The sequence below is a fragment of the Amyelois transitella genome, chromosome 2 (genome assembly GCF_032362555.1).
Source record: "Amyelois transitella isolate CPQ chromosome 2, ilAmyTran1.1, whole genome shotgun sequence".
Lineage (NCBI taxonomy): Eukaryota > Metazoa > Arthropoda > Insecta > Lepidoptera > Pyralidae > Amyelois > Amyelois transitella.
In genome coordinates, this window is record NC_083505.1 from 4,070,308 (window position 1) to 4,086,099 (window position 15,792).

At 32.9% G+C, this 15,792-nt stretch overlaps 2 protein-coding genes across 2 annotated transcripts; one reads left to right on the plus strand and one right to left on the minus strand.

Moving 5' to 3' along the window:
* The first annotated feature begins 481 nt into the window (after positions 1-481).
* Positions 482-5,751, plus strand: LOC106143127 (L-threonine 3-dehydrogenase, mitochondrial). The gene is made up of 4 exons (XM_013345130.2): positions 482-703; positions 2,705-3,229; positions 4,189-4,455; positions 4,704-5,751. Exons 1-4 carry the CDS (start codon positions 601-603, stop codon positions 4,838-4,840), a joined length of 1,032 nt encoding a protein of 343 aa, XP_013200584.1. The 5' UTR covers positions 482-600; the 3' UTR covers positions 4,841-5,751.
* Positions 5,752-6,037: 286 nt separating this feature from the next.
* On the minus strand, positions 6,038-14,616 carry LOC106143128 (transmembrane protein 18). Its single transcript, XM_013345131.2, has 4 exons — positions 14,371-14,616; positions 13,032-13,149; positions 10,603-10,751; positions 6,038-9,204 (listed from the first exon to the last, which is right to left on the minus strand). Exons 1-4 carry the CDS (start codon positions 14,605-14,607, stop codon positions 9,088-9,090), a joined length of 621 nt encoding a protein of 206 aa, XP_013200585.2. The 5' UTR covers positions 14,608-14,616; the 3' UTR covers positions 6,038-9,087.
* Positions 14,617-15,792: the final 1,176 nt, after the last annotated feature.

Consider the following 15,792-nt stretch of genomic DNA (forward strand, 5'->3'; position numbering starts at 1 on the left):
TAGTAAATGTGGGTCAATGCATTCCAATTGAGGAACTAGTAAAGTTATATAATAATATAACTGCTCTTATACGCTCACGGTCGAGCGAGTTGAGAATATCTTTCAATGCACTTATGAATCTAAAGAGAGCCGTTAATGCACAATAGATTGAGGTGAGACTTGTGTTCAATGAAATAATCAATGTTTAGATTAAATCAATATTAGTGTACTTTTGAATTAATAAATAAGTAATATGACAAAAATTATTCAATGTAAACACACACTAAAATATAGAACTCGACTTAACTTTGCATTCCTAACTACGTCAAATATTCTGTTTTACGTGGTTGTAGAATAGTGGTAGTGGTGTGACAAAACTCGAATTCTGCAAACGCAAAAACTAAATCCGCTGAACGATAACCTTGTGGCTTACACCTAAACACACAACGTCTGAATTAAAATACGAGTATGATACAAATGGTAAGTTATTGAAGTGTGCCTTACGCGTGTGGTGTGTTTACTTGTCTAGCAACAACCTGTTTTGTAGGTTTCATTCCTTACGTTCAGTATTCAGTCACAATCTAACGTACAAACGGGTATATCGTGTTCAAATTCATAGTTATGATGTTAGTTAGAAATTTGTTCAGGACTTCTGTGAAATTGAATGTGAAACGTTACTCTGTAGAGGCGGTGAAGCATGCACCTCCTAGAATTTTAATAACTGGTAAGCTAGAATTGGTTAGAAATTGGAAGTATGTTAGTAAAAACTCAGTATTGAAACTTTGTTTAAATTAAATCAACTTGACGAAGAACAAGTTATCTTCATACTACCTTTACCTAGGTAAAAGCCTACCATTTATATCATCAGCTCATGTACCATAAATTAAAAAAGGTTCTTTATAATTCGCGTTTTCACGAATATAATAGTGTAAGTATCTACTAAGTAACTTGTATGCGGTAATATGAAGCCTCATATAACCTAATAGGTAAACATAAGTGCTTACGTTCACTTAGGTATGTAATTAGGTAATTCTGGACATTCGATAATTCCAATCAAAGCCTGTGTTGGGTATCAAGAGCCTGAATTTAGAAGACTAGAAGAATATCTGGAGAACTTTATCTTTGGTTTGAATGTAGAATATAAAACAAATGCCAGCTGGCGATAGACCGAAGTTTTTTTTCACTCTGTAGGTACGAAACCACAAAATCATTTAAGAAATGGATAATATATCTATTATTATAGACATTCTACTACAGTAACAATAACCTAAACTAATAATTAGGTACCTTGGTAATATCTACGTACATAGATTCTAAAAATACTTTCGTAGTAACAACGAGATTCAAAACCGGTCTGTTTGTGAAAATCTTGTTAGACGCCAATCTAATATCTTAAGGTAAGTTAATGTTATATCAACTCGAAAAAGTAATAAAGCAATAATTGGAATGATTCGTAATTGGGAAAGTAGAAGAGCCAGTAGCTGATAAATTCTCTCCTTTTAATTGTTTATTCTCAATATCCGTAGGTATCAATTGTCCAACCCTTAAATAATTATGATTATGAACCCGTAACGGCGTGATATTGTGTAAGTCTATGACTGTTCCATCTCTTTCAATTATTTTAAAACTGTTAAATCCATTACCTTCTTCAACTGCGTTTTTAGAGGAGTAGGAAAACCTCTAAAAATTATTTACCTACTTTGTATACTTGTACGATAATGATGGGAAAACCTGGATGAGAGTGAATGAGACAGCTTATATAAACCCATAAAACTAGGCTGCTTATAATTACAATTGTTTATTACAATAACTGACGTAACTAAAAACGTGTTATCACTAACATGAAGGAATATCGTATTACTATTTGTTTTACCTACGTTGCGTTTATAATTAAGAATGAATTTCCGAGACCAATTCGCGTTTCTTATCACAAAGTGTTTACGTGGTGGTCCTTAAAGTATATAGGTACTCGCAATATTAGATAGTCGTCATCGGGCGAGAAAAGAACGTGGTGTAAAAAATGGTCTCAATAGAAAACCCCTATTCTCCTTGAAACTACCTACGTGTAGTCGTCTTGCATCTTACGCAGCTTTCTGTACAGTTGTAAAACTGTCAAATAAATTTCAGATAGTTAGGTACCTATAAGGTACCGTAATTTCATTTATACCCTTTTTATACCATATACCTACCACACGAGCAGGCGGGTGGCTGGAAAACGTATAAAATGAAAACATGTTTTTCCAATGTTTACCATAGATGGTTGTATTTGTTATTGTTACCTCATTATATCGTAGATCTCACTCATTCTGACTAATTGTTATTTACTCACGAGAAATTATAAGATACAGAAGAGTTGATGTTGCTATATGCAAACAGATAATATGACGTCTCAAGTTCAATTTTGCTCGGTTTCACATAAACAGGTACAGTCACGTGCAAGTTTTATAAATATTTTTCAAAGGATTTCGAATCTCTCATTGTACGAAAGCACGATCAAACGACAGCATAAGTAGTATTTTACTTCACTTTTGTAAATGTTTGAATATTTTCTGGTTACAAACCTTGACTTACCTTAGTATGTTAACCTAGATTTAGGTATAAAATAATTTACTTGGACAGTTGATATTGGCATTACAATAACACCCAAAATATGCATAAGTATGTAAGTACATAAAATGAGATAGGTACGAGTACTTACCTATAAAAACATTATTTGATATTCCAGGTGGCCTAGGCCAACTAGGAGTCGAGTGTGCCAAGTATCTACGAAAGAAGTACGGCAAAGATAACGTGATCTTGTCAGACATCATCAAACCAACAGAAGACATCGTCAACGACGGCCCTTACCTTTTCGTTGACATCCTAGATTTTAAAGGCTTACAAAAAATTGTAGTCAATCATAGAGTAGACTGGCTTATACATTTCTCGGCTCTTCTCAGTGCAATTGGAGAACAAAATGTCCCTTTAGCTGTAAGGGTCAACATTGAGGGAATGCACAATATTATAGAACTGGCGAAACAGTATAAGCTCAGAGTATTTGTTCCTAGTACAATTGGGGCTTTTGGACCTGACTCTCCTAGAAACCCAACTCCTAATATAACTGTGCAAAGACCTAGAACAATTTATGGCGTGTCTAAAGTGCACGCTGAACTCTTGGGAGAGTATTATTATCATAGATTTGGTTTGGATTTCCGCTGTCTAAGGTTTCCCGGAGTCATATCTAGCGATCCACCAGGCGGAGGTACGACAGGTAAGAATACCTACTATGAATTTTTTTTATAAAGTAAATTAATTAACATTTAATTTAAAAAATCTTTAGATAAGTAACTATGTGTACCTAAGTAACTAAGAATAAGGACTTTATCATTTTGTCTATCACAAAAATATTGGGTAGTAGGTAAGCAGTTAGCTGCTAACCAACCAACTGCTATATATTTCTAGGCGTAGCTTTAAGTGTAGTGTGGTAATTACCTAAATATCGTGAGCAATGTTATTCCACGCATATAGGATATCTACGAGTCGCGAATATATATAAAAGCGATAATTTTAAAGGGACATGCATTTGTTGCTCCTTGTGTGAGTTAGGTAAATATTATTCAAGCGTAAACTTCAGCCATTAAAATCATACGATAGGTAATATAATCAAATAAGTAGGTATAAAAATTAATTAATGCTATTAGATAAGTAAGTTTGTCGTCAGTAGGTAGTTTTACCGTCAAGGCCACTGAGCCGAACCTCCTAAGTAGAGTCAATATTTAATACGAACGGGATCAGCTGTTGCCATGTAAAAATAAAATTCGCCAACTTATGACATCACAGCGAGGCCTTGAAACTATACTTCCTTGTAAAATAGGTTCTTAATACTTATTGTATGCCTCCGTCATTAAGGCGGAGAAAAATGCTCTCATATCTTCCAACGAGATCCAAGAAACATTATCTTTCTAATTATTTATTATTGTATCGTAGGTACCTCAATACGTCCTTAAATGAAAGTGATAGATGATCAAGTCACACCTTCAATGAATAATAATACACAACTTTTGTTGCTGTTAGAATTAAGTTTTATTACCTTTATTTGTCCCGCGTATGATTTGTAAACATACAGTAGGTACGTAGTTACGTCGTATATTTCGCGCGCAAAATAACAAACAACAAACTGTGCGTTTTAACTGCTAAAAAAATAGATAAATATATTTTTTATCCTTACAGATTACGCCATCGCGATCTTCCACGACATACTTCGTAAAGGCCAATACGAATGCTACCTGAAGCCAGATACTCGCCTCCCTATGATGCACATCAGGGACGCGCTGAGGGCCCTGTCAGAATACCTCGAAGTACCCAATGAACAACTTAACAGGAGAGTGTACAACGTCACAGCTATGAGCTTCACTCCTGAGGAGCTCGTTGACGCTATGTCCAAATATCTTCAAGATATGAAAATCACGTATAGACCTGACAGCAGGCAAGACATAGGTAGGTTATCATTAGTCACATTGTTGTTTGCATTTAGTTTAAAAATTGATTACGAAATCGTGCCATTTGATTTCTGACAGTCTAAGAGACTGTATTTGAACTGGATTTAAGTGAGACATCTACAGATTTCGGTGAAATTTGGGAGATAGCTATGATAACTTTGACAGTAAGACCTATGGCGCTCAGTAAGGAACAAGTGCGGGCGAAACTTCATAAAGTAGCTTGTAATTAATAATTATTAATTCCAGCGGACTCCTGGCCTCAAGTCTTCGACGACAGCGAAGCCCGTCGCGACTGGAAGTGGAAACCCGAAGTAGAACTGGATGATCTCGTCAAACTCATGATTAAAGAGGTCAAGGAGAGGATAGCTTTAAACGGATTTTGAATAAAAAAATGTTGGTGGTACTTCTTAATCTTATAGATAATAATTCTAGATTAATTTTAGCATAATGATGGTTGTGAATAAAACAGGTTATTCAATCAATTCCTTTATTTTAAGCATCCGTAAACCAAATTTAATTCTTAACATTAATAATTAGGCATTAATAAGATTAGTAGATAGACTAAGATGAATAAAAGCAAACTTAAATTTTTATCAAAGATAAACGGAAATTTTAAAAATACTATCTTAAAAATATTTATGCAGGAAATTTAAGTAAGCTGGCAATCTTAATATTAGTGACTCTAAATTTTTAATCACATTATGCGACTCAGTCTTTCTTAGGCTACTTCATGCGCAAGTACACTTACGTATTAACCTCAAATAAAATTAACAATCTTATTTAAGTAGGGCTTTCAAACTGATAAAGAGCAGAGATGAATATTTAGCCGGTCATTTAATTTAATTTGTTATTCATTAAGTTAGAAATGATGTGTGAATTTTAGTGTTGAAGATTCAAAAAAGAATCACGGAGCGTTGATTATTTCGAAGAGATGAGAAATAATTTTAGTGGGCTGAGAACAATTCGCCTATTTCTATGTTACCATCGACAAGGTAAAAGATTCTTCAAATAAATTATACATCAGTTTCTTTTTCCATTTGCAACAATTTTTCCAAGAGGGTCTCTCTCTCTCTAATCTCTGCGTGTTTCCGGTTGTGCCCTCCACAGATGTTTCGGGGACCGAGAATAGTCGGAAGCGTTCCGCCTTCCGATTATTCCAAGAGGGTAAATAAGTTTCTTAGGTTGTAGAAATTTAGAAAAATGAAATCACATTTTATCGGATATCACTCGACGCTAGTGTACCTGCGCACTCGCTACCATAGTAACTCGATCCCTTACGTACGTTATAACAACATGTCCGTTAAAAAATCATAAAATTATGGACATTTAATTACAAATTATGTACAATTACGCTCCGGGTGATGTGTAAATTAAATATTGCTAAATAAGAAGACAAATATTAATAGAAATATACAGAAATTTAAAAACAATATGAGCAAAAATGTAAGTAGTTTCGCAATTAACATACAATTTATGCAACATTGCTCAAACACAAGTTAAAAAGAGTAAAAGAATAAAATGTTATTCCGACCTAATCAACGGTAAAATATTAAATTATGAAACAAATTTAAAACTATATCTAAAGTACTTATATTGGTCAGATTTAATGTAGAAAATAATTTGGGATTTAAAAGGCATAATAGATTAATTCAAATGTTTCGGATACAATAAATTAAAAGAAGACATATTAACGCACAGCTCAAACCGCTGGGTCTAGAGACTTGAAATTTGGCGTGTAGGTTCTTTATGTGATCAAGTGGTGCATTAAGAGAGGGTTTTTTAATGGTGATTATTCGTTTTACGCGAGCGGAGCGGTTGACGTCACCTAACAATGAAGTATAGTTGCAACTAACATTTTAACGTTGTAAATATAATTTCAAACTCTATGCTAACTAGTAAGACTAAATCTACTAGTAGGGCTAAAAAAAATGGCTGGATTTTCGATTGCGAATGCAAGTTTATATAATTTAGCGGCTAATAGGTAGTTCTATTTATTGTTAATGTTATTTCTAGCGTGTCTACGGAAAATTTTAATTTAACATTCATGTCAAAAAATATATAAAGAGAGTGCTTATATAATGTAGGTTCAAAATCAAATCAAACCAGCCACGACTTGCTTTTCGAGATAAATTGACATTCAGCACTTCTTTCATAACAAAATATAGGAATGGACAGAAGCTTCTGTTGTTTTTTTACAAAATTAAAAAAGAAGCATGACGTCTATAGGAAAAGTTAAAAATCATTAAGATTGATAATGTATTCTGAATAAAAAAAGAGTATTTTTTGAGATAGAGTCAAAAAACTTATAGCCCAAATAATTAAATTTAAAGACATTAACCAATATTTTATTGTCAATATTACATGTTACAAACGTTCAAGTTATATGAGCACAAATTTAGATATGTGCATTAAAAATACTACATATATACATACAATATCTAGGCCATTTTTTAAATGCTTCGTGTCGATAACTCACTATCGTGTTTTAATCAAAGCCTGCCCTTAGCCCCTAGTCAAAATAAGTGCACTATATATCACAAACCGCAAAACCTAACCAAGTCCTACTGAAAATTATCAGTTAACTAAAATTAAAAAAATAAAATTGCGGAATGGAGGCCTTTTATATAAATTTTATCACCAATGTCTCATAATGTAAAAAATATATTTATCAAAGGCAAAGGTGGGCCGGACGTAAGAAATAAAAGTATATTTATTTAACTTCCTATTGAAGCATGTTAAATGAGACATGTCGGATTAATTTGAATTTGAATTTGAAAATATAGTAATTTAATACAAAAACAAATCGTTATACAAATACCCACATTCCGCATTTTTCTAATCTAGTCAACAAAAAATTATTTTTGGAAATGATTTAAATTGGTGGTGTAGTTTGAAACTACAACTGAGAGTGGTTAATTATAAAGATTCGAAATAATGGCACTTGCAACTTTTTTTTAAAATAAAATGCTGGCATAAAATGTTATTAGATTATACTACAACATTTATTACAAAAAAGAAGGCTTTGTTAAACAGCTCAAGCATATATATAAACAACACAGCTGTGATTGATGAAAATAACCTACCTATATTAGTCGGCGCGACTACAATTGACTAGATTTCATAATAAGTGTTTTTCAAAAGGCCGACCTATCGAGTAAAATACACACCGCTGAAAGTACATTCTGAATTTAAATTATAAGCTATTTGGTAGAAAGAACTCAGCAAATATAAGCAATATCAGCAAATTTTGAAAACTTTAATAGAATACAATATAACTAACCACTGTTATTTCAATTACCAACCAAATAATAAAAAATAAAACTCTAAGATAAAAATAAATGTGAATAATCCTAATCAATTTTCTTATACAAATCTTATTTACTTTCTACATAATTAACAAAATAATAACAATATATGGCAACTTACCATTCATTATACACATATCAATAAAATTATAACACAAATAGGTAATAAAAAAATGCAATTGTAACTCTCCAAACTTGTTACGCGTTGTACATCTAAGTAATGCACACACTATTCTGTTAGCAACAACGACAAGTCCTTAAATCATGTTTAACTAAAAATATATCATACGTTATGTAACCAAAAATGCCAGAAAACGTCCTGTGATTTCTTTTTTTCAATTTTCACGGCGTAAACATTTTAATTTATCTGCTTAAATGTGTTAAAAAAAAGTGTATTAATACTAGTAATATACTTGAGAAAAATAATTCGCTTGTTTATCGTATAGGCTTGACGAAAAAAGTACTAAGCAACGTCAATGTCAAAAAGAAACATTATTGTGATCAATAAATACCTGCATTTTCAAAATATAATTCATAATACGTTAAAGTCATATTAGGACCTTAAGTCAATCGCATACTATATTGAAAAAGTAAAATGTACTTAAATGCATTCGAAGTATATACCTATACTTAAAAGATAAGTAGGTATATGAATATTTATAAAAGATCAACTTCTGTATCTTTAATCTAATATCTACAAACAAAACCTAGACAAGATTTGAAAATGATTACGAATAAGTCGTTGTACAAAAGTGCAAAAATCGATATTTTACTTTACCGATTCGTTTTCATAAGAAATGCATGACGTATAATAAATTTTAAGAATCAGAAACAATTTAGTACATTTCATACAAAGATTATTCGTAATGAAAAAGATAACAATAATAAAATGTGATTCGTTAACGACAATATTTTTGATTAAAGAGATTCATAAGGAAAATAATATTTTGAAATACGTTTAAATAAATGAAATATGAGAAAGTTTATGTTAATGGACAATTCCAGGCAAGAAAGGCTTTCAAAACTTATAATTCCAACTGTTTCAATTTCAAGTTGTCAATTTGACAGCTTCAACTTTTTAGAATACGTAAAAATTAACGCGTTGTTGAATGAGCGTGACACATAGTGCGCGTTAACATATTATTTAGTTATATAGTTATACACCCTATTATCCATTGGACATCATTCGTAAAATAACAATATTTTCTTATAAGGCCTAATCGTCCAATGAGTATAAAACCAACATAACACATTGCCTATTATTCTCTTGGCCTTAGCAAAATATATAATTTTGATTAACTACATTATAATTGACTCGTCATTCTTTAATCAGCCTTGATATGGTTTTGTTCTCGGTTCGCATTGATCTCTTTCAAACGCTGTCTCAGCTGTGCTTTCTTTATGTTTGTCATTATTTGAGTCGATTGGTATAACCAGGAACCCTGGAATAATATATAATCAAACTAAAACAAAAAAATAATATATCTAATGTGATAAAATGTATAAATAACAATTGCCGCCTCTGGGCGGCCTGCCATTAGACATGTGTCGTTCCGGACCGTAATAGTTCTCGGAACTATGTCCGGAGGTGGAACGATATCGGTCCAATCCAAACTGATTGGCTTAGTCGGTCCACAGTTCCTAACATATCCGCGACCAAATATGAGGGCGCCGCCGTGCCGCCACCGCGCTGCCGCGCCGTAGCCGCTGTGTGTGTGTGACGTGACTCGCGAAACTAATAGTAATCACACACTTCATTAATTTCGTAATATTCTTAGATACTTATGTAACTATTCAATGTTATTTAAAGTAACAATTGACTCCAAACACTCATTTGTAGATTGTAAAATAATTTACTTTTGGTTGTCAGTCCTAAGCCTGCCAAGTATGAAGGTAAATCAATTGATGTGAAGTACATTACATAGGTGCTATGGCTATGGTAATATTATGTCGTGTCAAGTCATGTGTGTTATCTATTCAAAACATATGGAAATACGACGACGACTATCGTCGTCGTCGTCGTAGTTCCATATCCAGTTCGTGGGTAAGTAACGCGCCCTGCATTGAAAATTTTAGCGGAACTAGATAGTTCCGCGAACATGATAACGGAACTAGTTCCACAGTTCCGATGAACCGTTCCAGGTTCAATCCGATCCTGAACATGATTGGCACATGTCTACCTGCCATTTGCCTGGGATGTCCCGCACAATTTTATTATTAGGGGAATCCCAATATGGTAAATTATAATAAGTACCAAATACCAAATCTTATATAAGTTATAATCGCAACTATATCATATGCGGGACAAAAAGATAGAATAGTCACTTTAGTTGCTTTTTATGATATCCATGAGAACACAGCAATCTTATAATAATTTCTGTACTACACAATATCATTCAATGTCGCAGTTTTAAAGTTTAAGTTTTTTCAAAATTTTAAATGAAAGGCGTGAAAACTTTTGTTTATTGTAGCTTTTCCCAATTACGAAGAATCTTTCCTGCTTTAGTATAGTACAGGTGGCTATTACTATTTACCAGAACGTGCAGGTTTTTGTTTCAAAACATTTATTCTTAATTTAAACACATGACCTCAAAGGAATTTCCAAAGATAAGATTATTTTTATTTTACAAAACAAGAATACTGGATCGCTTTTGTAATCTGTGCCATTTATCAATTCTCGATATCAAATTTAATCAAAAAGTGTAATTCATAGACATCCAAATAATTACTGTTTCGATGACGAAGATTATGCGGTAACGGTAACTAAGTACATATGTATATTTTTGTACAGCGCTCAACCATCAGGCGACCTAATTACTTTTATTATTAAGAAAACTTACCACCATAAGCATGCAGTTGAGGAGAATAGGTATGGAGAATACAATTGACATGAACAGTCCTTTGCTGTCGAAATACTGTTGTCTCGAGAACAACGCCCAGTTCCTGGCCGCAACCTCGTTTATACTTTCTGAGAAGTAGACCAGCAGTACTGGAAATAAAAAATAAATAAAAAATAAATACCTTTATATCATTCATCCTCTTGGTGCTTGTCCAAATTAAAAGAGTAAGCCAGGGTCCGCACTAAGCCATCTCGGTCATCAGGGCCGAAATACTATCGCTGTCCCGCTTCACGTCATAATAAAAAGCGAAACAGCGATAGTTTTTCCCGCGCCAAAAACGAGGTCGCATGTGCCATACCTACTACGGGGGCTGTAGTGGTTAAGTAAGGTTTTATACCCGAAGATACTCGTGTCTGACTGACCTCCGCAACCTTTCAGGGGAAACCTAACCAAGCTACGATCATACATCCAGTTGAATGTGCAGATGTTCTCACGATGTTTTCCTTCATATAATTTCAATGGTAGACAGTAGGTAGGTACATTACATACAACAACGCAATTTTTAATTGGTACAGAATGGCGACAGTTCAGAAGGTTAACGTAACATATTGACCGCGATCGCTCGAACCGGATGACGAGGTGAGCCACCTCCGTAGAAGATACAAGCGTAAGTAGAAATAAGGTAATCTCTAAAAATAGTACATAGAGGTTCTTAAGTTACTGGCCGTTAACATAGATTAATGCAGTTGTCAAGAGCACTAAGCTTAAAGTTTATTTTACTAGATGTGGCAGAGGCAATGTTCCGCGGAAAATTCTAATTTAAGTCACTACACTACCTTGCCCGGTAACCGAAAGTTCATACACAAAATGTAACCTTATCGGTTTAGCCGCGAAACAGGTAGATGCGTTAATATTAGTGTAGATACTTGCGGAATTGCTCCTAAAAAAATACGTGGTAGGCATGCAAATATAACCAAGGACATGACCAGTAAATATACAATGCAATCATAATAAATATTAGCTATTATAAAAAAAAAGACAAGTTTTGTGGAGCACCAACGAATTTTGGAATTTTGCCCAATAAAATGTTCTGCTATATAAATATAACCAAGGACGTTTGCTTGTCAAATTAACATGCAATGCTATCGAAATAATATTGGCCGCAGTGGATACTGCACTGGCATAGAGGCTTCATATGGTACAGGCTGGCACAAACGGCTCAGGCCAGGAGATACCTGGGCCACCTGACATACACCAATCAGGACAAGGTGGCACAACTATCTCCTGAGCCTACAATTCAGCGCAAGGCCTAAAGAAATGGCGGTTCCTTGTGACCAAACTAAAAAGACGGTTGTTACTAATTTGACAACAGAAAATTGTGAGTTCTTCAAGGCTCTTTAACAGCACAGTCTACTGCCTAAGGCACTAGTAAACTCTCTCAGCCATATGTATTTACCAGGATAAAAGGTATATGTCCTTCTCCAGACTCTTAATTTTTTAATTATATTCTTAAATTAAATATAATTATTCTTAAATTAAATATATGCAAAATGTCAAGAATATAACGCGTGAAGCAAGATTGAATGAATAAACTTACTTTCGCATTGATATTATTTAGTTAGGATTGGGATTGTTGGTGTTACTTATAAAATAATAGTTTGAAAATTCTATAATACACATTTTTTAAGACATCTACCTTACTTATCATACAAGATGTATTAAGATACCATTGACCTTCAAAACTAAAATTGTTGTTATGAATGGAAAGGATGCCATGATGATTTCAAGGTCCTAACAGTCTCTATGTAAATTAGGCATGGTTCATATTTACATAAAATTTACCTAAAAAAAAAACTTTATGTTGAAGTTGTTTGTCTTTCTTTAAAGATAAAGATGAATTTGGATAGGTATTTATTTTATTAGATGTTTAAGGATTCCTGAAAACCCTCTGTCTGAATGTTCCTTATATTTATTTTATGCCTTTTCAGAGTCCCATTCAGTGTTTCTATATGCATGCATACTATATCTTCATATTTATATGTAATTTGTCCCATATTTATTTATTTATATTATACTATGTCTTATAAATATTTATTTAAACTTCATTGCACAAAATACAAATGTTTAGCACAATTGGCGGACTTAATGCTGGAAGCATTATCTACCAGTCAACCATTGGGTCCTTGTCTTCTTTACTAATAGTAATTAACTTTGACTTTTTAACAAAATATTTACATACATTACCATGCCTTTATCCTGGAGGCAGAAAAAACATCTTCAACTTTAACATGATCCCCAAACTTTTAATTATTATTTTATCAGTACTTGTATTCAACATCTATAGGTTCATTGATATGTTTACCAAAACACACATTCCAAGATTCAGACCAATTTTTGTAACTTAATGAATGGCCAAAATTGGTACTTACATAATATTATGAAGAGCAGTATTTGAAAATTCCCATAATTTCTTGTGGTGAAACATGTAAGAGTTATTAAAACATGAAATGATAGCAGTGCAATGAGCCAGGGGTCACGCCACTCAATCTGTAACAGATAATAAAAATAAAATGTGAATAAACAATACAAAATATAACAAGTCAGTATGCTAACATGCAAATATTTCTCTTTATTTTCTTTATAAGTAGTTTCCACTCTTATTGCTTTCTAAAAATCTTCAATTCCTTGTAGTGCCCTTATTACACTACAATACATATGTCACATATAAGACACTTTGCAAGACTGAAAAACCTGGATCAGCTGGATGTCTTAATGATGGATTCAGATGGTGACAGGTTACTAGACCATTGCAAAAGAAAAGTTCCACATTAATATGTTTCTTAAGATGAATGTACAGAGGTCAATTTAATCTAATCTTTATCAATTTAAAAGAGGAAAAAATGACAGATTTGACTGTGACTGACATATAAAAGTACAATCGACTAGGTTTAGAAATCTTTGGAATGTAAGTTCCTTAAGTTATTTAGAGGTGTATTAAAAGGCAATTTCCCACAGGAATGTAAATAAGAGGGAATTTTGTACTCTAGACCATACATACATTATCATGTATATATCCCTTACGGGGTAGACAGAACCAACAGGCATGATAGACTGATAGGCCACATTCAGCTGTTTGGTTTAAAGATAAGAATTGAGATACAAATAGTGACAATTAAAATTATTTATTGGGTAATCTTTTTTAAACCCAACTGGCTATCTATTATTGAAGATAATATACCAAAGAACAATATGAACATACATACAGTTCTAGAAACATCTGTTCTAATAGTAGAAACAGTTGATTTACATGTAAATCTACATGTGGGTAAACTGAAAAAAATACTTACATAGTATTTACATACATATCTATAGAAAAGATACTGTATAGAATATTTATTTGTAAAAAAAAACTTATTAAAATTAATCGAAATCATTTTGCACTCAGCAATGATCTAATTTTAACATTACAAGCTTTAAGAAAAAAGGAACATTATAAAGATACCTACATCATGTAATTGAATTGTTAATTGGATTGAAGTGTCAGGGTCAATAATGAGTTGCTGCGGCGTATACTGAGTACTAGCAACAATAGTTACAAACACAGGTAATCAATGTAAGTATGCATTATGAGAATACGCCCACGGTTTTAAAAACATGACGCTGGAACTTTGTCATTATTCATCTTTACGTATGTTAGTATCAAGTTATAATTATATTTAATTGAACATGATAACATAAGAAATTGTGATGAAGAATATAACAACTTACACTGCGGATGTATGAGATAAAATCTGATATCTCGTTTACTTCGATAAAACCTTCCATGCTAATGCTTCCTTCTGATTTTACACAACGAACATAAATCCTTTGAATTACTATATCAAAACCGACAAAGAGAGTGCTGCAACAACATAGAACTTGCCGTAAATAAATCACACGACTTTTCCTTGACTTGAAATTAGTATATTTTTTTGGACTGCTTGCTGTTCTGTGGGTTTTTGTCATTGACGTGACGTTAACTCTGATTTGGTTGACAGTGACATTTAAACATTTTTAAGGTGCGGTTTCAAGCACAGTATCAAACGAGTGACATGAATAGCGCTACCAATAAATTTTCAAATACTGTTATAAATTAGCGTTATAACAGATTTTGATTTCACATAACAATAACAATATGTTATATTTTATTGTAAAAAAAGAACAGATTTAGATTTCACATAACAATAACAATATGTGTTATTATATGTTAAATGTCACTCAAATGACACCCAAAGTTTGTCTGTTGAAACGCAACTGTACGATACGCGCCGCGATTAGAAAGGTGTCATTGTTTGGAATTTGTCTATATAACGTCAAGCTGCAACTATTAGGAGCGAAGAAAAAATGGATAATGTGAAAAAAATCGGGGAAGGAGCATCTTTGAGGGCTTCAATGATGCCCAAAATAACTATTCCACGCGGATTAAGTCGCGGGCACAGCTAGTACATAATATAATTACATATTTCGTAAAAAAAAACTCTCACACAAAAAGTATATATATTTAAAAAAACAAAACTTTTAAAAAAAACCTCATGAAAATCGGAGCTGTTCTTGAGGACTTCCGACAAAAGCCCTTTTTATGTATTCATATATAACGTCAAGCTGCAACTATTAGGAGCGAAGAAAAAATGGATAATGTGAAAAAAATCGGGGAAAGAGCATCTTTGAGGGCTTCAATGATGCCTAAAATAACTATTCCACGCGGACGAAGTCGCGGGCACAGCTAGTACATAATATAATTGCATCTTTCGTAAAAAAAATCTCACACAAAAAGTATATATATTGTTAAAACGATATATAAATAATTATTTCCCCCTTTTGATTTATTTCTGATTTTAAATAAAATAAAAAAACAAAACTTTTAAAAAAAACCTCATAAAAATCGGAGCTGTTCTTGAAGACTTCCGACAAAAGCCCTTTTTATGTATTCATTGACGCGACTACTAGCCTGGCGGAAAATCATCCTTTTGATGGTAGTCGATAGTAACGATATTTAATTTACGGTAAATAAAAAAAAATACGTTGAAGAGTCTACAGTCAGTTTTTCCTGATACATATATGAGTATAACGGTAAATGAAGCTAAAAATATCGTTATACAGCATAACTGTACTTAGTTTATAACGGTAACCCTGTTTGACAGTAGAAATGAT